Raw genomic sequence first — 24,453 nt, 5'->3', positions numbered from 1 at the left:
GATGGGTGTGGTGGGGCCTCACCTGGAATAGTGCCCTGCTGGTGGTTACTGGGGCTCTTGTCGCCACAGAGGTCACTTCTAGTCCCAGTCAGGAAACAGTTAAACCAAGAGGCCAGCACAGGATTTCAGAGCTGGATGCTGGGGGGTCCTCAGCTCCTGGTCCACCCTGGCTCAGTTCTTCCAACTTTGGCAGGAAGCCACCCAAACTCTACTTGCTTACCTCCAATGACAGGGGGCTCATTACCTCTTGAAGGCCGTCCACTCATCCGCAGGCGTCTCTGACTTGTGAACTTAGTTTTCTACAAACACTAAGCCTGCTTCTCTAATTCTGTGTTCTGGGTCCCTGCCACTGTTACCCCACTCCACGAGGTGGGGACCATGGTGCCATCGATCTTGGTCATTGCAGACTGCTGTGTCCCCTGCCTTCAACCTGCCTCTATGAAGAGTGCATAGCTCCAGGCCACTCCCCGGCTATACCTGTGCGCCTAACAGATAGGTCCCAAAGTCCCTTTATTGCCACTGCTCTTGAGCCAAAATGACCCTTAAAGGCCAGTGATAAACTGCTTTCCATGTGCCCATGCTCTAGCGGTACACACGTTCTCAGAACATGGTACACACAGACGCCCTGGCCGGGCAGTCCATGCACCTACATGTACAGGAATGCACGCACAGCCCACCCGCACACACATGTGCCCAAATGCCCACCCAGAGTTTTAAACTCGGGGAGGCACCAGATGCTGTGGTGACAGAGCAAGTGATCCCAGGCCAGAGCCCGAGCCAGCAGAGCGGGGCTGTTGCTGTCTGGGGAAGGATGCTCTCGGCCACTCTGCAGAGGCACAGGTCACTGATGACGCCAGGGCCCTGGTAACGCAGATGGTTACCTAGCAACCCCATCTCTGCAGGCAACAGCTCAGCTTTTCCTAGCAACTGTGGCCTTTTGGTCCCCACATGGCCTCCCTGGGGACGTTTCTGCAGAGTTCCCTGCACATCCCCTCGATCTGATCGGGGGCAGGAGGGCTGGTGGCTCAGCTGCCATTCGAGCCGCTCTGGCTTGGACGCTGGACTCCTGGCTGGGCCAGGGCTCTCCAGGCTCCACGCATGCTCCCACCCCGGGCTCGGGGTGAAGGGCACAGCCTCCAGCTGAACCGCGCCATGGGCACCCGAGCTGGCAAAGACCGAGAGACCCAAGTAGGTGGCTGCCTGTGCCCGAGGGCTCCCCTCCCTCCTTCCTTGGTGGCTGGGATTCCAGGGGAAGAGCATGCTGCAGGCGACATGGGGACCCTGTGTTGGGGACACAGCCTGCTGGGGCGGTTGAGGGAGGAGTGGACTGGCCAGCCCTTGTGAGCGGGCTGCCGCTGGCTGGGACCTGAGAGGCCTTCTGAGAAGCCCACCTTGGCCCATCCCGGTTCCTTTGCTCGGGGGTCCCCGAGGCTTGAGAACTCTCTGGAAGTTGTTAGGATGTTGCTTCTGGGCTGGGAAAGTGGGAACCTCGGCAGGTACCGGGCACACGATGGAGTAGGGACGGTGTGACCTGGGTACAAGGACCACCCCCAACGGCCCTTGGTGATATGGGCACAGACACCACTGGGCACATTGGTCCGTGGATAACTGAGGCTGACTGTTCAAAACACTTCCCGGTCCATGTGGGTGACTTCATGGCCCTGCCGACCACCACCTCCTTGGGATGAACCATAGCAATGACAAGAATAGTGACAGAAATAGCTGTCGTTTGACTGGTGATATTTTTCCACGCTAGACCGAGCTGAGACAGTCAGAATGGCAGATTCCATCACTGATCCCAATTCACAGATGGGGAACTGAGGCTCAGAGATGGTGCCCTGCATGCCCAGGGCTGGCCCACCAGGAAGCCCAGAGCTGGGGTTCTGTCCCCAGTTGGCTCCTGAGTGAACACAGAGCCTGGTACTTTGGGCCAAGGAAAACCGCTTTCTGTGTTTAGAGGTGAAAGATCCAGAAAAATCCCAAGAACCGCTCTGACAGTCTCTTCTCCACGAGGTCCCCACTGGCCCTCTGACCTCTTTCAAGGAAGTCCGGCTGCACAGGCCAGGCCAGTCCTGCCCACTGGACAGATGAGCAGACAGAGGCGGCCCCAGGCCTTTCAGGGGACTTGCCCCAGGCCAGACAGCGATTCCCTGGCCTGATAATGGAAAGAACAGGACCTCAGGATGCCTCTGGCTGGGACAAGGGTAGCCCACATCCAGGGCTGGCCCTTCAGAGAAGGGTCCTGTACCTGTTTGGGGAGGGAGAAGCCGGTCCCGCCCCTGGGCAGCAGAGGTCCCTAGCTCCCCAGCCGTGCCAGGCCATGGTTTGTGTAGTAGGCGCGGTGCCCACGGATCTCAGGGATCCGTGAGAATGTTTCTTGTTTTTCCTGTTTTCTGCAGGGCTGAGGCTCCAACCCAGCGCTTTCTGGGTGCCCGTTCTCCCTCGGAGCAATACAGCAGCCCTGAGAATGGTTTAATTTCTTTTAAAATCATTTTCCCACCCCCCAAGGGCTTTGAGATGGCAGAAAGATGGTGCAAGATATGATATTAACATACTGATCTCATACCATCACAGTCCTAAAACCAGAGTTGATAATAGAGTTTTGGGGGATCAGGGGCTGAAAGCTGATGTGCTCAGGACCTGTCGAAGCCATGATGTGGCCTGCTCTTATGACTTGAATCTCTACCAAAAAATCAGTTTTGTGCTGGGCAAGGTGGGGAGCCTTACCCTGAGAGTTGAGGTCCTGACAAGGGAAATGTCTACACAGAGAAGAAAAATAAAGTGAGTCAGGTGCTGGTGCCATTCAAACCCTGGGTCTCACTCCTTCGTGTCACATGGGGCCATGTCGCCGCTCAGAGGTGGGCAGCAGAACTGAGTGGTAAGCACCTGGCTTTGGGGGCAGAGACATCTGTGTCTTTTCCAGGCTCCCCACCCCCCTTACAGGCTGTGTGACCCTGGACCAGCCACCGAACCTCTCTGAGCCTCAACTTTCTGAGCTGGAATGGTCTTAGCCACAGCCCTGGTCTCTCAGGATTGTTTACATGAAAAGTCGGGAGACACTGTATGTGGAGCCCCTGGCACCGGGCCTGGCCCGTGGCCTACAAGGGCTGTTGTGGCACTGTGACCTTGGGCTGATTCCTGCTCCCAGGTGGCTGGATTCAAACCCACTCGGCCACACTCCTGTCCCCACCTCCTCAGCCCCCTTGAGAAGGCTGAGATGAGGCCCCCTGGGTAGAGGAAGGTGAACCCAGGTTTTCTGGGTGGCGGACACCCCAGAGCATCTTCAATAAGCCTCTTGGGGACAGGGAACCAAGGGCTGGGACAGGGCTATTCAGAAGCACAACTAATTCTAACTACAAAAGTCACATTAGCCCCCGGTTCTAAGTCGGCCTGTAACCCAGAGGTCATACTTAGACTTCTAAGGGCCTGATTTTGCCTGGAGAAAGGCTCTTTTTAAAATATCTACATATCAATTTCAAATTAATCTGAATTAATTATTGGCATCTAAATATCAGGAAATTCCACCTTCAAAATATATAGCTCAGGCTTCTCTTGAAAACGGCAAGATCCATTCCCAGTAGAGGGGGGTCGCCGTCTGCAGATGGATATGGGTCTCCCACTTGCCAAGGTCCTCCCTGCCCCACACTGCCCTCTGACCCCGTCACTCATGTGTGCCTGCTACCTGGGTCAGTGACCACTGAGAGCTTTGACAGTGGCAGTGTGGGACATCTCCTCTCTCCTCCTCTGTGCTTCTCTTGCCGTCCTGGCTTCCTGTTCCTGGTTTTAAAATCCTCATCCTTGAGCCCAGCTTGCAGGCCACCTGCTCCAGGAAGCCCTCCCACAGCAGAGGTGTGGCTTGTCCTGTGTCTCAGAGTGATGGTCAGCAGGACACTGCCCTGGGAGCCAGATGAGGACAAGGCCTGGTCTTGACCATTCTGTCCCCAACCCCTGGTCTAGAGCTTCGGCCCCAGCAGGGCTTGGGGACTGGTGAGCGCTCCTAACCCCACCCTCCGCACCCCCCCCCCCAGTGTCCGGCTGGATAGCTCCTGGCTGGTGCAGTCCAGTGTGGATCTGAGCAGAGGAGGCGGGAAGCAGCCCCCGAAGGCCTCATTCCAGGTACGGAGAACCCCTGAGGCCTGGGCAGGGTGGAGGGGAGAGAGTGGAGGGCCCCTCTCAGGTGTCAGGGAGGACCTTGGCCACGGGTGGGGTTGGGTGGAGCTGGGCTCAGATTCCCACCTGGTTCACCTTGCCATGTGGCCTCCGTGACCACCTGCTAAAACGCCTCCTGGGATTGCAGGAGGATCCAAAAGTGCTCGTACCCTCTGCAAGGTGCCGTCCGGGGTGGGGCTTCCGGTGGGGTCTGTTGTTGATTTGTGCCCATACGAACAGGATGGCTCCTCTCGGCACATGTGACAAGTCCCCAAGTCAGGGCCTGGGGCTTCCTGTGTGCTGTGGACTCCTCAGGTTCTAGCCTCCTGTCTGGATGCCCCTGGAGACGGGCCAGCAGGGCCTGCCTGCCTGGGCAGGGCGAGAGTAGAATGGGGGGCTGCGAGGACCCCTGAAGATGTCCTGAGTGGGCCGTTGGGACAGAGGCCCGGAGCGGGTGTCCCAGCACTGCCCCGCTGTATCTTTGCAGGGGCTGCAGGAGGAGGCCGAGGCCGCCAGCTCAGCAGGTGGGTGGTGGTGGAGGTGACTGCGGGGAATGTCAGGGGTCCTTTCAGGCTGGGGGGGTCTCTCTGCCTGTCCCTCCACCTCCTTCCAAGTTGTTGCCCCACCGTCCGCCCTCAGCAAAGCCCATCCCGCAAGTCTTGGGCCACATTGTCATGGCCAGATGACGTCTTTCAAAGGTCCTAGGGGAGTGGCAGGGAGGACCGAGGATTCCTAGCTCCCACCCTCCGCCCCTGCCATGCCTCTCGGGGGAGTGTAGCTGTGGGTCCCACCCAGCGAGGGTTCAGCTCAGACACCGCATAATGTAAGTGAGGGACAGTGGGGCCGGACGGAGCCTGCACATGGTGCTCCCAGACCCTGGGTCTCAGGGCTCATCCCGACGGCTGAGCTCGCAGGGTGGGGCCGGCACCTGGGCTTTGCTTGTATTTTACACCCACCCCCAGTCCTGAGAGCTTCAAGAATGGGGGTTGAGAGTCCGGGGGTGGAGCAGCAGCCAGGCCATCTTACCCAGACAGACAGACAGACAGACAGACGTGGAGCCCCGGCCCACACACCTCCCATTCCTCCAGCCACCTGCACTGCAGCTGCCCAGCGATGCAGACAGACCACTGGACAGATGATACCATTGAGGCTGCCCCAAGGTCAAGGCCTAAACCTGCCCCTCACGCCTCTCCCCCTTCTTGGCTGCGTGATCCAAAGCCAGTTTTGCGACCTCTCAGAGTCTTGGCTCCTAAATCCAGAAAAATGGAGCAATCATAGTTCTACCTCCAAGGCTGTTGGGCAGAACAGGGGACGCGATGGATCGAAGGTGCCCGGCATCGCTGCTGGTGCCAAGGGAAGAGTCAGAAGTGGAGAGGACAATTGATGCTTGTGTCCCGGCCACTGGGCCGGGGTCCTGACCTGGGTGTCCCCAGCTTGCCCCTCAGCTGGCCTTTACAAAGAGTTCTCTGTGAACTTTCATGTTCATCTGTGGGAGACCCACCAAGTCCAGGCCCTATGCTGGGCCTCCAATGAGTCCAGGACCAACCGGCACAGCAGGGCTGGTGCTGCCCCTGCTCCACGTGCTGGAGCCACACTGGAGAAGCGCTGAGGCACGGCCTCTTGTCCATTGATACTCAAAAGTTTGCACGCAGGGCCAGCAGCTGTGTGTCACCTGGGAGCTGCTGAGGAATGCAGAGCCCCAGGAACCGCCCAGACCAGCCAAGTCAGAAATTGACCGTGTTACAAGGTCCTCTGACGCTGGCTCTGTGTGTTAGCGTTTGAAAGGGGAATGGCCTTGAGCCCTGGTTCTCAGACTTGACTGCACATTTGAATCCTGGGGAGAGTTTAAAACTCCCAGTGCTAGGCCTCATCTTGACCATGAGGTCAGCTCCTGGGGATGACAGGCCTGGGTATCAGACACGCCGACAGCCCCAGCTGATTCCACTATGCAGCTCAGTTTGGGCCCCAGGAAAGGGGACTGCCCCTGGTTGGAAGTGACACTGATCTACCTCCAGGGTTTCTTTGGCCTGGGCGATTCTGGGCTGAGGATATTTTCCATCCAGGACTCTGGTTCTTAGCGCCCGAGCCTGTGAGTCCTGCTTTGCGGGATTCTGACTTTCCTTGGTCAGAGATGGGTCATGCTGCTGCAGGTGGTCAGTGGAGACCGCGAAAAGTCAGGAGGCGCTGGGGCTGCTGGGTGGACCGGCCACATGCCTGGATGACCCTTTCGATGTTGAACTTCAGGGATAAGAGTGAGGGGTGCTTCAGACCGGGGACAGCTGCTGCGAATGCAGATGGGCACCATGCTGCTCCGTGTCGGTGCTGAGAGAGGAGCCCCACTGACCGCCTCCCTGTTCTGCTCCCGATTGCAGTCCCCAGGGTCACACCTCTGCCCGCAACCTTCGGACTCCAGCACCATGGCCAAGCCAGGCCAGGACATGGAGCTGAATCGCCTGGTCCAGGACCAGCCGCCTGGCCAGGGGGCCCCCAGGCTTGCACCCCCGAACCTGGCAGAGCACCTCCCCAATGTGCCTAGCTACCGCCCGCCCATCACCCGCATCCCTGTCCTCGTCACCCGGAGAACAGCCCTGTCCAATTCCAGCTTCGCCAAGGAGACCAGGAGCTCCATTCGTCGCCTAGGTAGCGCGAACTCACCTCCCAGTGCGCTTCAGCCTGCGGCGGGTGCAGCTGGTGCATGGCTTGGGCTCTCTGCCTACAGGGCTCTGTGGCCAGGGTGTGGAACCACGCCTTGTGCTCAGGGAAAGCCACTTTCTCTTCCTCTGCGGAACCAGGCCTTCCCTCTGCTTTGCGGTGGCAACATGAAAGGGTTTCCTCTCTTTCTCCCCATGCCTACATTCTGCATTTAGCAATTATTTCTTTGGGTTTACACGTGGCTTTCTGCAGGCAATCGGGTTTTTAAAAAATAGAGAGATGCACTTTCTCGGATCTCTGGGCCACGAAGCTTGGGCCAAGGAGCTAGTCGTTTTGGGGGTAAGGGCATTAAAAAAAGAAAAGTAATAAGAGAGTGAAGTCAGGCCCTCTGCAGATACAATCTACTGATGGTGAGAGTTTGCTGGCTGGGCTTTCTGAGGACTATTAATATCTGCTCAGCAAATTCCACTTCAGGAAAGAAGGAGCTGCCAGGTGCAGGCCGGCCGGCCAGGAGGAGGCCATCCTGAGGGGCCAGCGCAGAGGGAGGCCTGTCTGGATCCCTTTAATTGTCACACGGTCCTCATAGTGGCTTTTGGGCTACAGCTGCTCACTGGCTGATGAAAGTACTCAGGGACATACTGGCTCCTCTGGGCTGATCCCTGCCGCTTTCTGCCTTAGCTGAAGCCAGACCTGCCGACTCTCCTTTTGACGTTGGCTATTTTGGGTTGACACCATGCAAAGCTGCCTCTGAGACCAGGCCAGGTGGTGGGTCTCACTGAGCCCTTCACGGGGACACTGGCTCCTCTCTTCCCTTCCTGGCTCTCGATGGGCTCAGAGTTGGGGTGAGGTGGCATGCTGATCACCCCCACCGTGGGTCCGTGCCCTGGTGGGCAGACCCTAACTCTCCCACTCCAGGGGTCCCCCGACTCCCTCTCCCCTGGATCGCCCCATACCTGTTGTCCTATTCTGGGCCAACTCTCCTTTTATAGGTGTCTTATTTTCTTTAACTGGATTCTCTTCTCAATTTAATTCATTTTACTGAAACTTGGTGTTACTATTCAAATGGAAAACCAGCACAGCTTGCCATGAAGAGAAATAACCCCAAACACCCGGAAAACAAATCAGTGCTGAGAGCTACGGGTGGGGTGGCGGCAGGCTGGGGGCCGTGCTGTGTCCTTGGCTGAAAGGGGCCTCGGCTGTGTCATAGGGGCGTTAGTGAAGGCCACCGAAGCGCTAACCTCACTTCCCCTCTGTGGATTCAGAATCTAGAGGGAATGGATCGGGAGTCATGTTCCCATTCTGTGTTCTCCTTTGCCTGATCTGTACATTGGAGATCATCCTCTGTCCTCCTGGGTCCCTGGGAATCCCCACTGGGAAATGTCCCCAGTGACAGCGGGTGGATCTGGCAGAGGTACGACATGTGTTGACTTTACATGCAACAGATAAGGAAATGAGAAGACAGAGCAAGACGCAGGGTTTCAGTGAGGCCACTGGTACCTTCCGAGCTGGGTTCGAATCCTGCTCAGCTGTGGGTTTCTTCGCTTCTCTGTGCCTCGGTTTCTTATGCACAAAGTGGGGACCAGGATAACAACTACCTCACAGCACAGAGGGAAGGGCTGGAGAGTCCACAGAGCTGGGTGTGGTAGCCCGGTGCCTGGAGTCCCAGCTGCTCAGGAGGCTGAGGCAGGAGGATCGATGGAGCCCAGGAGTTCAAGGTCAGCCTGGCCAACATAGTGAGACCCCATCTCAAAGCAACAATGAAAAAAAGTTGATATATATATATAAAATACTTAGAATTTGGCAAAAGAAATATTGGCCGGCATATAGGAAGTACTTAACAGTAAATATTATTCTCTAACCAATTTAGTAATGTAATATTTTTTCTTTATATTTCTTTAAAAATTTTTTTTATTTGTAGATGGGCACAATACCTTTATTTGATTGATTGATTGATTTTTTTTATGTGGTGCTGAGGATCGAACCCAGGGCCTCACACACGCTAGGCAAGTGCTCTACCACTGAGCCCCGGCCCCAGCCCTATATTTCTAATAATTCTTAGTCTGTACATGGACATGGTGTAAACCGATGCACTGCTATTTTGAGCTCCTGCTCTACTGAGCTGGTAGGAAATGCAACCTCAGTCGTGGGAGTTTTCTCCCCAGAACCCCAGGGGCATCAAGGATGCAGGGTCCCACCCAGGACAAGGCAGGGTGGGCATCAGCCCCTGCAGCTCTGTGGAGCCCCCTCGCGATGGACGCTGAATTTGGTGGGCTGCCTGCTGCCCTCCCAGGTCCCTGAGAATGTTCCAGAGGTTTCGTGATTGGCGGTCCCCTGTCCCCTCTCCTCCCCCAGCTCACCCTTCCAGGCCACCGAGCAGTTGGGTGAGGGCCTCCCACTCCTGTCCTCCTCCCGCCCAGAGGCCGGGGAATCTCCTGTTGGTTGGTAAAGTGTCTCCTTTACATTTCAGGCAACGTCTCCATTCACCTTCATCCTCTTCCTCCTAGAGATTAGGTCTCATTCTTTAAAAAATGCCAAGAGATCTCGATGCCTCCTTAGGTCCCCTCCACGAGACTAAGTATAAGCAACTCCACAAAGTGCCGGCCTTCCCACGATGGCCATTATCACACCCAGGGCCGGGTGACGCTCGGTGGTGAGGTGGTGATGCCCTGGCTCCCAAACCCACCTCCCCAAGTCTTAGATCCAATTATTTCAATCTCTGCCCTCCCCTACCTTGCTGGGGCCCAGGCCTGGGCCTAGCTGCTCCCGTGGGTCCCCCAGGTGTTGGCGGGGGCGAAAGAGCAGGGGCACTGCTCAGACCCCGGCATCCTCTGAGCCTGGGCTTGGGCAGATCTGTCCCCACAGTCCCTGAGGTGGGGGATGGAGCCAGAGGCAGGAGCACACCTGGTGTCCCCAGGGAGGACCTGGTGACACACTTCTCAGCGGTCTGGAGATTGGGTTCTGGTGGCTCCTGGCATGTATGAAAACGGGAAATGCCAGAGCAGGTGCCCAGATCGGGGTGGCGCACACTAGAAAGACGGTCTGTGTCCCCTGGGTTTTCCCACAGGCCTGAGTGGCATTGTCACCCTACCTTGAGAGAGAAACTGAGGCTCAGAGAAGGGAAGCAGCTGACCAGCAGTGCTAGGCCAGGCCTGGGACTTTCCCTGAGGGCCCTGTCCAAACACTGTCACCCCCTCCCCGTGAATGCTCCCTCTGGGCTCGGGGAGCCAGTCAGGGCTTGGAGGGTTTCTATGGCATGTGGCTTCTTTCGTGGCTTCTTTCGCGGCTCCTGGTTGGTGGCTGGCCTGGCTGTGGCCCTCAGTGCATCTCAGGCCTGGCGTCCCGCAACCCTGCATGGGGCAGGTGAGGCTGCCAGGCTCCCTCCAGACACGGCTCCGCTGCTTCCTTCAGGCACGTGGCCAGGCCCCCCGCCACCCCGGCTTCTCTCCCTGACTCCCTTCCTCTCTCCCTTTCCCCAAGTGCCTGCCACCAAGGAGCACCCAGAGGTGCAGGTGGAAGACACCGAGGCGGACAGCCGCCCCCTCATCGTGGAGGAGACGCCACCCGAGCAGCTGCCACCTTCGCCCGTCAAATCCGACACCCTCACGGTCCCCGTCTCGGCCCCCGGGGCCCACAGGTGACCTTTTATGCTTCTCTTGGGCTCCTCTGGGCACGGCCCCCTGTCCACGTGGCAGAGGAGGAGACGGAGGCCAGACAGGGGACACGTCACGCTGCAGTTGGCCTCAGCGCTGGGACCCTGACACCCTCTCCTGGTTCTCCTGATGCCTGGCTCAGGGCTTTTTATAGGGGCTCTCCCGGGAGGCCCTGCCCTGGATGCCCTCAGCCAGGAGAGGAGGGCAGTCGCATAGTAAATAATCACATCATGTGATGAATGGGACAACCTCATTTACACTTCCTTTTTATTTTAGCTTTTGAAAGGATGTGGTTCAGTTGGACTTACAAATGATTATCAACTACCAGTCCTTTTCTCCCCCTCTTCAACAAAAGTGTAAATGTGTCATACCGTTAACTGTATGCACATTGCGATGCAGCGGCTCTCTAGAATTTTCCATCTCACACAACTGGAACTCTGTACATTGAACGACACTTGCTCGTTCCTCCCCCAGCCCAGCTGGGAAGCGTCAGCCTCCTGTCTGTGAGCTCCAGGCCTTCAGTAGGCACCTGGGGTCAGTGGAGTTGGCGGTATTTGTTCTTCTGCGGCTGTTCTGTGCTCTGGGCCTGGAGCCGTGTCTTGTGGTGACTGCACTGTAGCACGCGAGGGCTGGGGCGGTGGCTCAGCCGGAGAGCGCTTGCCTCGCTCATGTGAGGCATCGGGTTCCATCCTCAGCACTGTTCACCCACGGTGGACATTTAGCTTATTTCCACCTCTTGGCTACTGTGAAAGCAGGAGTGCAAGACACCATTTGAGTGCTATAGTCTGTGTTCGGTAAGTTGCTGCTACAACGGAGTTCAGCAGGCTGCTCACACCTTCACGGTGGGGTGGGCCCAGCTGCACGTGTGGCCACGCTGTCCCATTTTGGGCCCAGCACACTCGGGGTCAAGGGCTGAGTGCTCATCTTTGTTCGGACACTCGTCTTGATGGATAACACAGGCTTGCTGTGCTGATGCTTTGATCCATGTCCCTAGACACTTGGTTTCACACACTGTCACCGTCTCCATGTGCTGACACTGTCTTCTGCGTTTCATAGGATAGTACAAGTCCTTAAGAAACGACCCCTTCTTCTCCACCAGCACCTAAGTCGCTAACCCATAAAATGCCGTTCCTAGTGGTGGACACTGGCCTGGGCAGGTCCTCCAGAATGATCTTTATTTCTTTATTCTACTTTGTGCTGAGCAGGACTTTTTCTCTAATTCCGGGGATGGCTTCCTTGCTGATGTTAAGAAATTTCTCTCTCTTCATCGCTTTTCTTCTCTTCCCAGGTTTTGGGGTAACCCAGCCAACCAAATCATTCTCGCTGTTGAGACAAAGGGTGGGAAAATCCAGGGAATTCACCCCTAAAATGCCAACGTCAAATAGTATCAAAGGCACCTCTCCTACCACGTCAGACCACCCAGGCTCCAACCTGGGGACCCCAAGCCAGGGGCAGGCTGGGCAGGAACCTTCTCGTCCCTGAGATCCAGGTGGTTTTCAGGCCTAGATGCCATCAGCCAAGATGCAAAAAGCCCCCCAATGCAGCATTCTACGGCAGAGTTTAATTTTCTGAATGACAGGGGACCCCTGGATAATTTATAGTCTTCGTTTATTCAGATAGGGAACCTAGAGTCCAGGAGGGGATGGGATTTGCCCGAGGTCACACCGTGAAAGCGTGGGCACAGAGAAGGGGAGACTTGGAACAGGAGACAGAAGGGGAAGGACGTCCCAGTTGAGACCTGGCTGAGTGTCAAGGACCCCGTGGAGTCGGGGAGATTTAGCCCTATTTTACAGAAAGGGGAAATGGAAAGAGCTCAGAGTTGAAGTCCTTTGCCAAGGTCACGCCTGGCCTGAGGCAGGGCTGGGTGCCAATTCAAGTTTGCCTGATACCACGTCAGTGAGCAGGTGGGAAGACGGAGGTCCGAGGCCGGCAGTGTCCCTCTCTTTTCTTTTGTGCCCCCCTCCAGCGAAATGAGGACCCTTTGGCAGAAGCACCCCGCCCCGTCCTCTACCTAGGAACCGGCTCCAGGTGGTCCTCGGGGTCAAAGTCATTTCTCTGCCCTCCTAAAGGTACCTTGTGTGTCTGCATCCTTTCAGGAAGAAACTGCCCTCCCACGAGGATGATGAGGCCGAAGAACTCAGGGGGGCGCTGTCACCAGCCGAGTCCCCAGTGGTGGCCTGGTCAGACCCCACCACCCCACAGGAAGCCGAGTGAGTGGGGCCACCCCTCGGGTCTCATGGTGCTGGGGGCTGGGTGGGGTGGGCCGATGAGGAGGTGGGGGGCGTGCGTGTTTTTAGAGGACGGCTGCTCCAGGGGACTGTATTTCTCCCAGGCGCTTCCGAGCAGTCCGCCGGCTGGTCTCCTGCGCTGGCTGCTCCTGGCTGGCCCAGGAGTTCTGCCGACTCCGCAGGATAGACTGCAACTCTGGGTCCAGCTCTGGGAACAGCCAGCAGTGCTCAGAGACAAGGGGGTGGTGACTGACCCCAAAAGGGTCAGCAGGAACAGGGGGACACGGGATCTCCACTGGGTCCCATCTTGGGAAGCTTGTTAAAACTACAGACCCCCGGGCCCATCCAGTTCTACTGGATCAGAGCCTCAGACCACAGCCCTGGGGAGGCTGCACCCGCTCCCTGGCGATCCTGCTGCCCCTTGTATGCAAAACAGGGTTAGAAACGGCAGTGACGGCCTTGGGCTGGGGTCTCTGGCATCTAATGATCCCAAGGCTGGGTCAATGGGGGGTGTTTCTGAAGGATTTGAGGGACCTGGTGCATGTTGGGTACCCCAGCCCAGTCCCTGCCATGCTCTCCAGGCATGAGCCTCTTGAGACAGGAGATGCCAGGCTTGCCTTCCTCCTTCTGGTCTTTTTTTGTTTCTATATTCATAATTTTATGCAGTTTGTGCTTAACAGAGTAACAGGAAATTCATCAGCAGATGAAGAAGCAGGAAAAACCCTTAACCTCATCCCCAGACCAGTTGCCCTTTTTAGCACACATTTAATACAGTAGGGTAGGTTAGGATGAGGACCGAGCCTCAGATAATATGGCATAAGTCAGGTATGATAATAAAAATTACCCTTAGCTGGGCACGGTGGCTACTTGGGAGGCTGGGGCAGGAGAGTGCAAGTTTGAGACCAGCCTCAGTGACTTAGCAAGACCCTGTCTTTCAAATTAAAAATAGGGGCTGGGGATGTAGCTCAGTGGTAGAGCATGTGGCTAGCATGCAAAAAGGCCTGGGTTTAATTCCCAGCACTGCACAAACATGCAAAAAATTATCTTTGAAATCTCATAAGGAGGTCAACATAGATACCCATGTATTAGTTAGGCTAAGTCGCTGTAACAAGTATACCCTAAAAGTTCAGTGACTGAAGGGACAAGAAGATATCTCATATGTCATAGTTATGGCCCAAGTTGCATGTTTCTGGTCAGTGGAAGGTTCTGCTCCACAGAATCATTTAGGTACCCAGGTTACAGTGGCTCTGCCACTTTTTCCATGTGGCTTCCAAGATCCCACTGGTCATCATCAGAAAGGGACAACTGTAGGCCTTTCTTCAGCAAGGAGCTCTGGAGTTGCATGTCACATATCTACTCACGTTCCAATGGTGACAGCTTCCCACACATACCTGGAAGTGAAGTCGCAGGCTGGGTGGCTCTATTCCAGCCACTACTCACCACGGGGGAGAGCAGATGCCAGGAAGCAGCTCCCGTGTCTGCCGTACCTGCATGCCACCTCTTATCAGGCCCATTCCTTGGTTCAGCCCAAGAGAAGCAGTTGACTTGAGTTTCTGCACCTTGACCCATATATACATATCACATCTGCAAACCCTACTGGTACAGTCCGCTCAGCAAGCTGATCACAGTGTGGTCACTCAGGGGAGCCCGCTCATGTGACCTGTGCCGGCTCACGCAGGGCAGATGCCCCACGCTGTTGGAAAGTGGGCAGCCGTCATCCTCCCTCTCTACCACTCTCTTTCACTGTCAGTGCATGAACTCTAAGTCCTGTAGGTTAAAGAGGGCTAACACATGTCTCCAGTGCCTTTTCCACTGATGTCCTAGGTCCCCAAACACAGCCCCTGCTCCCCTCTCTGTTCTACCGCAGGCACAAGTCTCCTGGGAACCTTGAGCTGGGTCTAAGTCCCCGATTCTGCAGAACTCTGGGCTGAGTTCCTAGAGTTTCTCCCCAAACTACAAATGGAACGAAAGTTTATTTTAGGAACTGCGCCTGGATCAGAGGCACCAGGGTACATTCTCTGACCCTGGTGGGTGACAGTGTCCCTGGGGCCAGCGCACCTGCACATGCTCCCCGCTGCATTTCCTCCTGGGAGAAAGGGGACAGGGTCGAATTTCTAGTGTTGGAGAAGCGGGGGCAGGATGTGCCTCCTCCTGGCTCTGACGGAAGGTGAGCCCCGGACGCTGACCAGCTCTGGCTGGACACCGGGGTCCTTTCCTGCTCAGCCTGTGTTCCACTCCCACAGTGGCCAGGACCGTGCGGCCTCCACCGCCAGCCAGAACAGCGCCATCATCAACGACCGGCTGCAGGAGCTGGTGAAGCTCTTCAAGGAGCGGACGGAGAAGGTGAAGGAGAAGCTCATCGACCCGGATGTCACCTCCGACGAGGAGAGCCCCAAGCCCTGTGAGTGGGGGCTGTAGGTGGTCCACCTGGCCAGAGAAGGATGGGGTCCCCAAAGTCCCTGCCAACCAAGGTGGCCCAGGGCGAGTCTGGAGTGCACAGGAGAAGCCCAGATCCCCGTGCTGGGGACTCGGGGCCCTGTGAATACGGGTTCTCTATCTGGGAGGGGACAAAGTTCAAGGTTATGAGCAACAACCTTGCTCACGAGGGCAACTGCGGGCCCTCTGCCCCCTTCCCGCTGGCAGGTGGGGGCCTGCGTGGGGCTGTGTCTCGGGCCACAGTCAGAGAGTGTCCCAGATGGTCTTATTGTTCAGATTCATCAGAGCCTCGAAAGTTCTTGTGGGGCCACCTGAACATTTTCCTTTCTTTCAAGGATTGAGGGGGAAATAAGAACCATGCTTTCTTGTCAGGAAGGTTTTCTAGATCTTTCCAGAGAAGGGCTTTGGAACTCCGGTGCCCACCATGGATTCACCAGACCCTCACCTCATAGTCCCAAAGCTAGAAACACGGCCACATTGAGCCTGTGAGCAACAGGCCCTCGTCACCCAGAGCAGCAGGTGGCTGCCAGGCAGGAGGCCAGGTCCCAGTCAGTGTCCCTGGCAGGGACAGAGGGGCCAGGATTCCCGCTCTGAGAAGCCTGAGCAACATCTCCTGATTTCTCTGGGCCCTTTCGCACTCCGACCCAACAGTGAGGGCCCTGGGTACAAACCCCTGACCATCAGGAGCGCAAGGCTGAGCTGAAATGGTCAACGTGCCCAGGAGGACCTCACTGGGACAGCTCCTGAGGAGCAGTTCCGTGCTATAGTTAATAAGAGTCTCGGGGGGCAGCCTGGCTGCTGCTGCAGAGGGAGCCCAGGGGCGCTTCTGGGGAGCCCCCTGGATTCCACGCACAGAGCTTGCAGCAGGCTGTGGGGTGGACCCCTCAGTTCTGGTTCCAGGGTCTGTGGTGGGGACCCTTCTCAGGGCTGGACAGGTGGTCACCCATGTCATCCCTCAGCCCCATCCAAGAAAGCCCCAGAGCCCGCCCCAGCCTCGAAGCCCCCAGAAGTGGAGCAGGTGGAGGAGGAGCACTATTGTGACATGCTCTGCTGCAAGTTCAAACGGCGCCCCTGGAAGAAGTACAAGTTCCCCCAGAGCATCGATCCGCTGACCAGTGAGTTGCCACCGTGCAGCGGGAGAGGGTGGATGAGGTGAGAGGCAGGTGGGAGGCCACGTCGTCCCAGGTTTGTGACCCATTTTCCAAATGATTCCACACTTCCTCACCTGGTTCTTAAACAACAACAAAAGTCGCTGGAATAGGAACGCCAGGTCACACCCATTTTAGAGATGGAGAAACCCAGGCACAGAGAAACCATCCAGCCTAAAGACACAGTGAGTTAGCACGGACCCAGGACTCCTGGCTTTTGGCCAAGGCTTTCTGCTCGGGCTGCACCGAGACGGGGAAGGTTCCTCCACAGTGAAGAGGAACTCCTCTCTCATCCCTTTAAGCGCATTCTATAGTCCTCAGGAGCGATGCCATTGCCTATGTGCACAGCACTTTGCAGTTTACAAAGGCCTTCCCTGCCCCTCTTATCTGACATTCTCCTGTGACTTTGAGACGAGCAGGACAAGTGCCAGAGAGTCACTTTCTCAAGGTCACAAAGGAAATCTTTCAGGGGGCAAGACTCCAATCCTGGTGTCCCCTGGGCTTCTAAGATGACTAGGAGACCTACACTGTCCATCCATCCATCCACCCCCCTGTCTGTCCCTCCATCCGTCCAACCTCCGTGCATGACTTACTAAGGCAGGAATTACCAGTTAGAAAATTTTTCAAAAAGAATGAAAGCCAAATGCTTTTCTAGTTAGGTGTCTACTGTCTAATAATGTCCCTGTAACCCTGCCTCAGTGTCCCTTCATTAGGGCCTGGGGGTGATCTGTCCTTAAAGCACAGAAAGTTTTACCCGTGCACAGTGACAGGAACACCAGGTGCAGGCCCCTGGGAAGCTGGAAGCCCACCTGGCGCCACGGAGGAGGGTCCTGGGTTCCAGCTGGATCTAGCTGCCCGACCTCCCTCCCCGCAGACCTGATGTACATCCTGTGGCTGTTCTTCGTGGTGCTGGCCTGGAACTGGAACTGCTGGCTGATCCCCGTGCGCTGGGCCTTCCCCTACCAGACGCCGGGCAACGTCCACCTCTGGCTGCTGATGGACTACCTGTGCGACCTCATCTACCTCCTGGACATTGTCGTGTTCCAGATCCGCCTGCAGTTCGTCCGAGGGGGTGACATCATCGTGAGTCACAGGCTGGGGGAGGGGAGATGGGGGCTGAGTCCCCCAGTCAGAGCCTTCAGGGGACTGACCCCTGATGCTGCGGTAGACAAATAAGTGAATAAGATAAGCTCAGGTGCAGCTGCCTGTGTGTGTTTCACAACACAGTAGCTTACTTTGCACACTTGGGTAGGTTCAGAGGACACACATCCAATATTGTTCATAGGCGAAGTAGCTCCGGGACCACCCACTGGAATTAAGGATGCAGCAGTAGCCCAGGGAATGGCCTTTAGGTCAGGCACACTGTTCAAATCCTAGCTGAATGGCCTGAGCCTCAGTTTCCTCGTCTGTTAATTGGGGTTGGTAATAGTTCCCACCTGGTGGCATTGCTGTGTAGATCGATTGAGAGGATGCAGGGCGCTCAGCTTGGTAACTGCTGGAAACCAGCATGGGGTGGGGGTGTTCCTGGGGTTCCTGCAGAGAGCTTGCTGATGCTCTGCCACTTGGACCACTTTGAGACCCTGGTCTAGGCCAGCTCCTGCTTGAGGAAATCAAGGCCCTGATGTGACTTACCAAAAGCAAGTGACAGCTGGCTTGGTGGTGCACCCTTGTAAGCCCAGCATCTCAGGAGGCTGAGGCAGGAGGATTGCAAGTTCAGGGACAGCCTCGGCAACTTAGCAAGACCCTGTCTCAACCTAAAAAAATAAAAAAAGAGCTGGACCCGGTGGTGCACATCTGTAAACCCAGAAACTCAGAGGGCTGAGGCAGGAGAGTCCTAAGTTTGAGGCCCCTCAGCAATTGAGCTGAGCATCTGGGCAAATGAATTAAACAGATACTTGTCAAAAGAAGAAATACACATGTCCAACAAGTGTATGAGCAAAATGCTCAACCCCATTAGCAGTTAGGAAAATTCAGACCAAAACTATACTGAGATTTCGTCTCACACGGGTCAGAATGGCAGCCATCAAGAATAGGATATGGAGATGATGTGGAGAAAAAGGAACACTGTTAGACTGTGGGTGGGACTGTAAATCAGTACAGCTATGGGAATCAGTAGGGAGGTTGCCCAAGAGTCTAGGAATAGAACCACCATATGACCCGGCTATACCGCTTTTTGGTTTTTATCCCAAAGAATTAAAGTCATCTTACTAGAGTGACACATGCCTGCCCGGGTTACAGCCCACGGTTCACCGCGGCCGAAATGGAACCAGCCTAGGTGCCCATCAACAGATGAGTGGATAAAGAAAATGTGGTGTCTATACACAGGGAGTTTTATTCAGCTATAAAGAAAATTTAAATTATGGCAGTTGCAGGAAAATGTCCATCACGTGGAGCGAAATCAGCCAAACACAGAAGGTCAAGGGTCGCATGTCTTCTCTCAAATGTGGAAGCTAGAGAGGGAAAAGGAGGAGAAGGGTCGGGGTATCTCATGAAAATCAGCAGAAGCTCAGTAGAATACAGAAAAGGAGTGGGGGGGGTGCGGAGAGGGAGGGGGGCGGGCTGGGGAGTGGTATTGGCCAAATGAGATTGTTACACTGTGAGCATGTGTGACTATGTGACAGCAACCTCACCACGATGCACAAGTATGATGCACCAATAAAGAACGTGCAAAAAAATAGTAAAGGGCCCGGGAAGCAGCTCAGTGGTAGAACATCCCTGGGTTCAGTCCCCAGCACCAAAAAAAAAAAAAAAAAAAAAAAGGAAAAAGGAGTGGGGATTAGCTCAGGGGCAAAGCAACCCTGGTGCGATCCCAGTCCCACCCCCAAAGCAATCCCAGAGCCCCCTATCTACCCACTCAAGTCACTTCCTAAAATTCCCCAAGGAGGGAGGGACAGGGTGCGTGCGGTGGAGTGGGAACGCCTTCCCGGCATGCGGTGGGCCCTGGGTTCCACCCAGAACAGCAGAGAAACAACTCCCACCAGCAGCCCCTGCTCCCCTGCATGTGAACACGTTGAAGTTTTGCCTTTAAAACAAATTAAGGGGGAGAGAATTCCCAGGCCAGCCCCTGCAGGTCCCATGGCCCCCGCCACTCAGTCAAAGCCGCAGGTCGTGGGGAAGAGCAGCGTGCGGAGGGAAAGCTCCGTGACTGCCCATTTCAGGCGGCTGCTCTGGGAGGAGGGGCTCTGGAGGAACCCCCTTTGCCCCCGCAGGTCAGGGCCCGAGCTCTCACCCACTTCACGTCATTGTCCATTTCCTTTCAGGTGGACAAAAAGGAGATGCGGAACAACTACCTGAGGTCCCGCCGATTTAAGGTGCGTGCAGGTTGCCCGCCGTGACACGTAGGACGTGGCTGCCACTATCTCCCATGGAGTGTCCTCCAGGCCACTCAGGCTGGGTGGCGCTCAGAGGCCACCTGGCAAGGGGCCAGCCCCTACCACTGGTTCCCAGTAGCCACGGGGCCATGGTCATGGTAACGGAGCCGCCTGGTGCTTCCACGGAGGCTGAAGCCAGGGACGGTTGGTGGGATATCTCCTACCCCCACCTGAGGCCCTCCTGGGGTTCTGACCTCACCTTTCCAGGGTAGAGGCCCCGCCCTTCCCCCTCGCTCCCCTGCCCCCCCTTCACCGTGCACCGTGGGGCCCTTGGGATTGCAGATGGACCTGCTGTGCCTCCTGCCCTTGGATTTGCTCTACTTGAAGTTGGGCATGAACCCCCTCCTCCGCCTGCCCCGCTGCTTAAAGGTAAGACCCGCAGCCGCCCTTCCCCTGTGCCTAATTAGCGCCTCTGTGTTCTGCACTAGACACTGCCACCTTAATGTCCCGCTAAGTTTCCCCCAAGAGCCTAGGAAGGGAGAGGTGTCCCCGCAGGTGGCCCAGGGGACAGGCACCTACTCCTCCCATGTCTTAATGGAAAGTGACCAGCTGGCACTGCTGCTAGGTATTGATCCAGGGGCTTTCCAGGCCCTGGTTCCTCAACCCTGGATGTGGGTGCTGTGCTGACAGCCTCAGAGAGCCTAAGGAACCTGCCCAAGGGCACACAGCACAGAGCAGAGCCAGGGCTGGAATCCTCAGTCTGTCCCCTCTGACCGTTAAAGAGATGGTCCAGAGTGGGGTTCCACTTTATGATGGGCTCTACCCAAAAGACAGGGAGACTGGCACTTGGAGCTGCTGGGTGATGTGCCCAAGGTCACAGGAGAGGAAGTGCCAGGATGGGTGTGAAGGCCCCGCCCACCACCCGTTTGGTCATTGGTTGGTGCTCAGTGTCAGTCCAGTTGTTCATCCTGCCACTCACTGGGGAGAGGCAGGGTCCCAGGGAGGGTCTTCCTGATACTGGAGACCTGGCAACTAACTGTCCTTTAATGTGGCTAGGGTAGACAGCCACTCAGGGCTCCTGGGATCCCCAGATGAATTTTTCCAGCCAACCACTTAAATTCCTCTCTCTCCCTACACTATGCCTGGTGCCTTTTTTAGGGGGGATTTACACAAAAGGGAAATGCGATCACATCAATAACCCAGAGAAAAAGGGCAGAGAACACTAGGAGGAAGGCAAGAGCCCGGGTGAAACCGCACCCAGGAGCTGCCTCTGAGCTTCCTGGCTGCCCAGGGGAAGAGGGAAACTGAACCTGGCACCATTCTTATCTGACTCGTTCCAGCCTCCCGGGGGCTCAGAGGTTGCTTTAGAGCTAGTCATGGGCATGAGGAAGGTTGGGTCTGAGTTCAAATGTGGGCTGGGGCTGGGGCTGGGGCTGGGGCTCAGTGGTAGAGCACTTGCCCAGCTCGAGTGAGGCCCTGGGTCGGATCCTCAGCACCACATGAAAAGATAAATAAGTAAAATAAAGGTATTGTGTCCATCTACAGCTAAAAAAAAAAAAAAAAAAAAACAAGCAGAAAAAGAAATGTTGACTCTCACTTCCCAGCATGGGCTTTGGTCACATTATTGGACTTCACTGAGTGGCAACTTTCTGTCAAAGGAGAATTATAAGGCTGGGGGTGTGGCTTAGTGTTAGAGCGCTGGCCTAGCGTGTGTCAGGCGCTGGGCTCCGTCCCTAGCCCCAAGGAAGGAAGGAAGGAAGGAGGAAGGGAGGGAGGGAGGGAGGGAGGTAGTTATATAAGGTACTGATCATATCACAGGAGCTCCATAAAGGAGTGGTGGTGCACGTCTGTAATCCCAATGACGTGGAGGCTGAGACAGGAGGATTGGAATTTGAGGCCAGCCTGGCACCTTCGTTAGACCCTGTCTCAAAAAATAAAAAGGGCTAGGGATGTAGCTCAGTGGTGGAGTGCCCCTGGGCTCAATCCACAGGAACCTCCGTCAAAAAAAAAGTAGTCAGTGTTATACTTTTACTACTATAAATAAGCCTTTGAAGGAACTAAGGAAGAAGTGTTAGGAACGATATTTTTAAAAAATAAGATTATTTCCTTTAAAAGTCAACATTTAAAAGAGTCCCTAACCTGGGATGCATGGACCCCTGAAAGTCTCACGGTGGGGTCGGAAGGTCTGGGAGTCCCCATTAATTCACTCCACGCCACTGTGACACCAGGACCCTGTGTGACGCCCACGGCAAGGGCCCAGGGCTGCCATGATTCCTAGTGGGGTTTCTGGCCCCCCCAGGCCCAGGGCGAGGCCCTCTGGTTTGGGACGCTCACTGTCCAGCCCCTTCCCCGGGAGGAAGGGCTCAGTCCTGGGGCCGCGGGCAGCTGAGGGCAGCGTGGCCCCTGCAGCGTGGCTGCCCCTGACGCCCGCTCCTTGCTCCCAGTACATGGCCTTCTTCGAGTTCAACAACCGCCTGGAAGCCATCCTCAGCAAGGCCTACGTGTACAGGTGGGGCCGCGTGCGCGCACACGCACACGCACACGCACACGCACACATGCACACGTGTGGACACACAACAAACACACATGCCACACACACACATGTCACACACACCACACCCCCCCACCATACACACACACCACACACGCATGCACACACACACACGTGTGCACACACCACAAACCACACACACCACACCCCCTCACATGCACACACATCACACACACGCATGTGCGCGCACACACGTGTACACACACCACCAAACACACACCACACACACATGCACTCCCCCCACACACACACTACACCACTCACCCACACACACATGCACACACACACACACATACCGCACACACGCACACTCCACACACGCGCACTCCACACACGCGCACTCCACACACGCGCACTCCACACACACGCGCACTCCGCACACACGCACACTCCACACACGCGCACTCCACACACGCGCACTCCACACACGCGCACTCCACACACGCACACACCCACACCCACAGGACAGAGCGTTCTCACCACTCGCCTGCCCTGTCCCACCCTGACCTCCCGGCCTCAGCACACAGGAAGCGGGGCCTCTTCCTGGCCTCTTCCTGGCCCAGCCGCCTCCTCTCTGAAGGGATGTTTATGCTTAGAGTCAGGAGCGTCCTATTTCCTCCCATTGTGACTTGGGACGAGGGTCCACACAGGTGGACGGGGGGGGGGGGGGGGGGGGCACGAGGTCACCAGCCACGCTGGGAAACCAGGCTCCTCCCTCCTCTTCAGCCCTCTCGGCCTCATGGTCACCTCTCTGCAGTCACCTGTCCCCTCCAGGCTGTCCCCACAGCCACGTGACCCCTTTGTCCCCTCTGCTCCCCCAGAACTCATCAGCAGGTAGCTCTTCCCGCCTGGACCAGTCCCAGCCTGAGTCTTGACAAGGTTCCCATCAAGGGCCACCATTCCTAACTGCCACTGCCTCGGAAGAGTGCCCCATGGGGCCAGTGTGGCCCCCAGCTGTTCCCATGGCAGGGCGTCCACCACGGCCGGGCCACACGTCCCAATGGGGGAAGTTGTGAAGTGGGCTTCCCGGGAGGAGAGGGTGAGCCCCCTCGCTGCCCCTGGGGTGGCGAGAGGCCACCAGCACGCTGTCACCTGGGGTCACGCTCTCACACTGGGTGGTGTCCCGCCTGGGCAGGGTCATCAGGACCACAGCCTACCTGCTCTACAGCCTGCACCTCAACTCCTGCCTCTACTACTGGGCGTCGTCCTACCAGGGAATCGGCTCCACCCACTGGGTGTACGACGGCGTGGGAAACAGGTGAGCCCGCCTCCTCCCGGTGACATTCTCCGTCTTTGTCATTCAGAGCATACAGGCTCCTAGAAAGGAGTCCCGCTGCCACTGCTTTGCTAAGGAATGGCTCTCCTAAGACGAGGTTCAGGGGCCACGTCCCCTGTCTTCCTGAGCCAGTTTCCTGCGCACCTGCTGTAGGCTGGCACAGGTGCAGATGGGAACGAGACCCGCAGGGAGGGTCCTCTCAGCTTCCCAAGCCCAGGAGGGCAGGCCAGCACACCGTCCATCTACCCCTCACCCCCCGTGGCCCACTGGGAACGAGGCCACAAAACACTTCCCAACACAGCTTCCCGGGGGTCACCAGCCCTGTGGACAGGGGCAACGACCGGAGGGTGGCGACGGTGTGGATGTGCCATGTGATGCTGCAGGGCACCTTTGTCCTCTGGCCTGATGGTTTCCTCATCTCAAATTCTTGCAAGGGGAATAGCCAAGGGTGCAAAAATGTCAATTATTTGAATTAATAAAAACTAATAAACTTCTTTAGCGTGGTCTCGGGGTCATAGAACGGTCCCGTACATGGACTGCCTCGCTTTTCTTCCTTCTTTTCTCCCCCACGGGGCAGGGGATGAAGCCTGGGTCTGGTGCATACCCAAGCACTCCCCGGGGCTTCTCATGATGCGAAAAGCTCACAGCTCAGCCCTCCACACTGGGTGCCCCTCCAGGCACCTGCTTCCAGCTGTGGAGTGGTCATTGATCCAGGCCGCCCTCTCCTCAGTACAGATCCCCAATCTTAACTACCCTGGCCATGACCACTGGGTCACACCTCCCTAGAGATGTCCGGGGCAGCCCAGGTGGGCGCAAGGGAAATTCTGATACCCTCTGTGGGGAGGGGCCAGGGCTAACGTGCCCCATACCCCTGTGGTCCTGCTCTCTGCTCCCCTTGGCTGAACCCGTCCCCAGCCTGTCCTGAGCCCATGACCAGGCCATTCACCCATTCACTCATCAGCCAGGCCCTCACCAGCGGGCAGAGAGGACCCTCTATACAAAGGGAAGAACTCAAGTTCTGCCGCTAATCTAGCCCTGTGACCTTGGGCAAG

At 56.4% G+C, this 24,453-nt stretch overlaps 1 protein-coding gene across 6 annotated transcripts in view; it reads left to right on the top strand.

Annotated features, from left to right (window-relative positions):
* Window positions 1-24,453, top strand: part of Cngb1 (cyclic nucleotide gated channel subunit beta 1) — a 65,357-nt gene that overhangs the window by 18,779 nt on the left and 22,125 nt on the right. For 4 of the 6 annotated variants that reach the window (XM_078032404.1, XM_078032403.1, XM_078032402.1 and 1 more), the window contains 11 exons: window positions 4,029-4,116; window positions 6,522-6,789; window positions 10,279-10,435; window positions 12,548-12,661; window positions 14,923-15,080; window positions 16,075-16,230; window positions 17,138-17,346; window positions 19,524-19,574; window positions 19,917-20,003; window positions 22,019-22,083; window positions 23,261-23,383. In XM_078032404.1, coding sequence (XP_077888530.1) covers window positions 4,029-4,116; window positions 6,522-6,789; window positions 10,279-10,435; window positions 12,548-12,661; window positions 14,923-15,080; window positions 16,075-16,230; window positions 17,138-17,346; window positions 19,524-19,574; window positions 19,917-20,003; window positions 22,019-22,083; window positions 23,261-23,383 — 1,476 coding nt within the window. Of the gene's footprint in view, window positions 1-4,028; window positions 4,117-4,636; window positions 4,674-6,521; window positions 6,790-10,278; window positions 10,436-12,547; window positions 12,662-14,922; window positions 15,081-16,074; window positions 16,231-17,137; window positions 17,347-19,523; window positions 19,575-19,916; window positions 20,004-22,018; window positions 22,084-23,260; window positions 23,384-24,453 lie in introns of all 6 variants that reach the window. The other 2 variants (XM_078032405.1, XM_078032406.1) reach the window with 2 other exon arrangements.

The sequence above is a fragment of the Ictidomys tridecemlineatus genome, chromosome 15 (assembly GCF_052094955.1).
Source record: "Ictidomys tridecemlineatus isolate mIctTri1 chromosome 15, mIctTri1.hap1, whole genome shotgun sequence".
NCBI classification, from domain to species: Eukaryota; Metazoa; Chordata; class Mammalia; order Rodentia; family Sciuridae; genus Ictidomys; species Ictidomys tridecemlineatus.
This window is presented reverse-complemented; position numbering and strand designations above follow the sequence as displayed.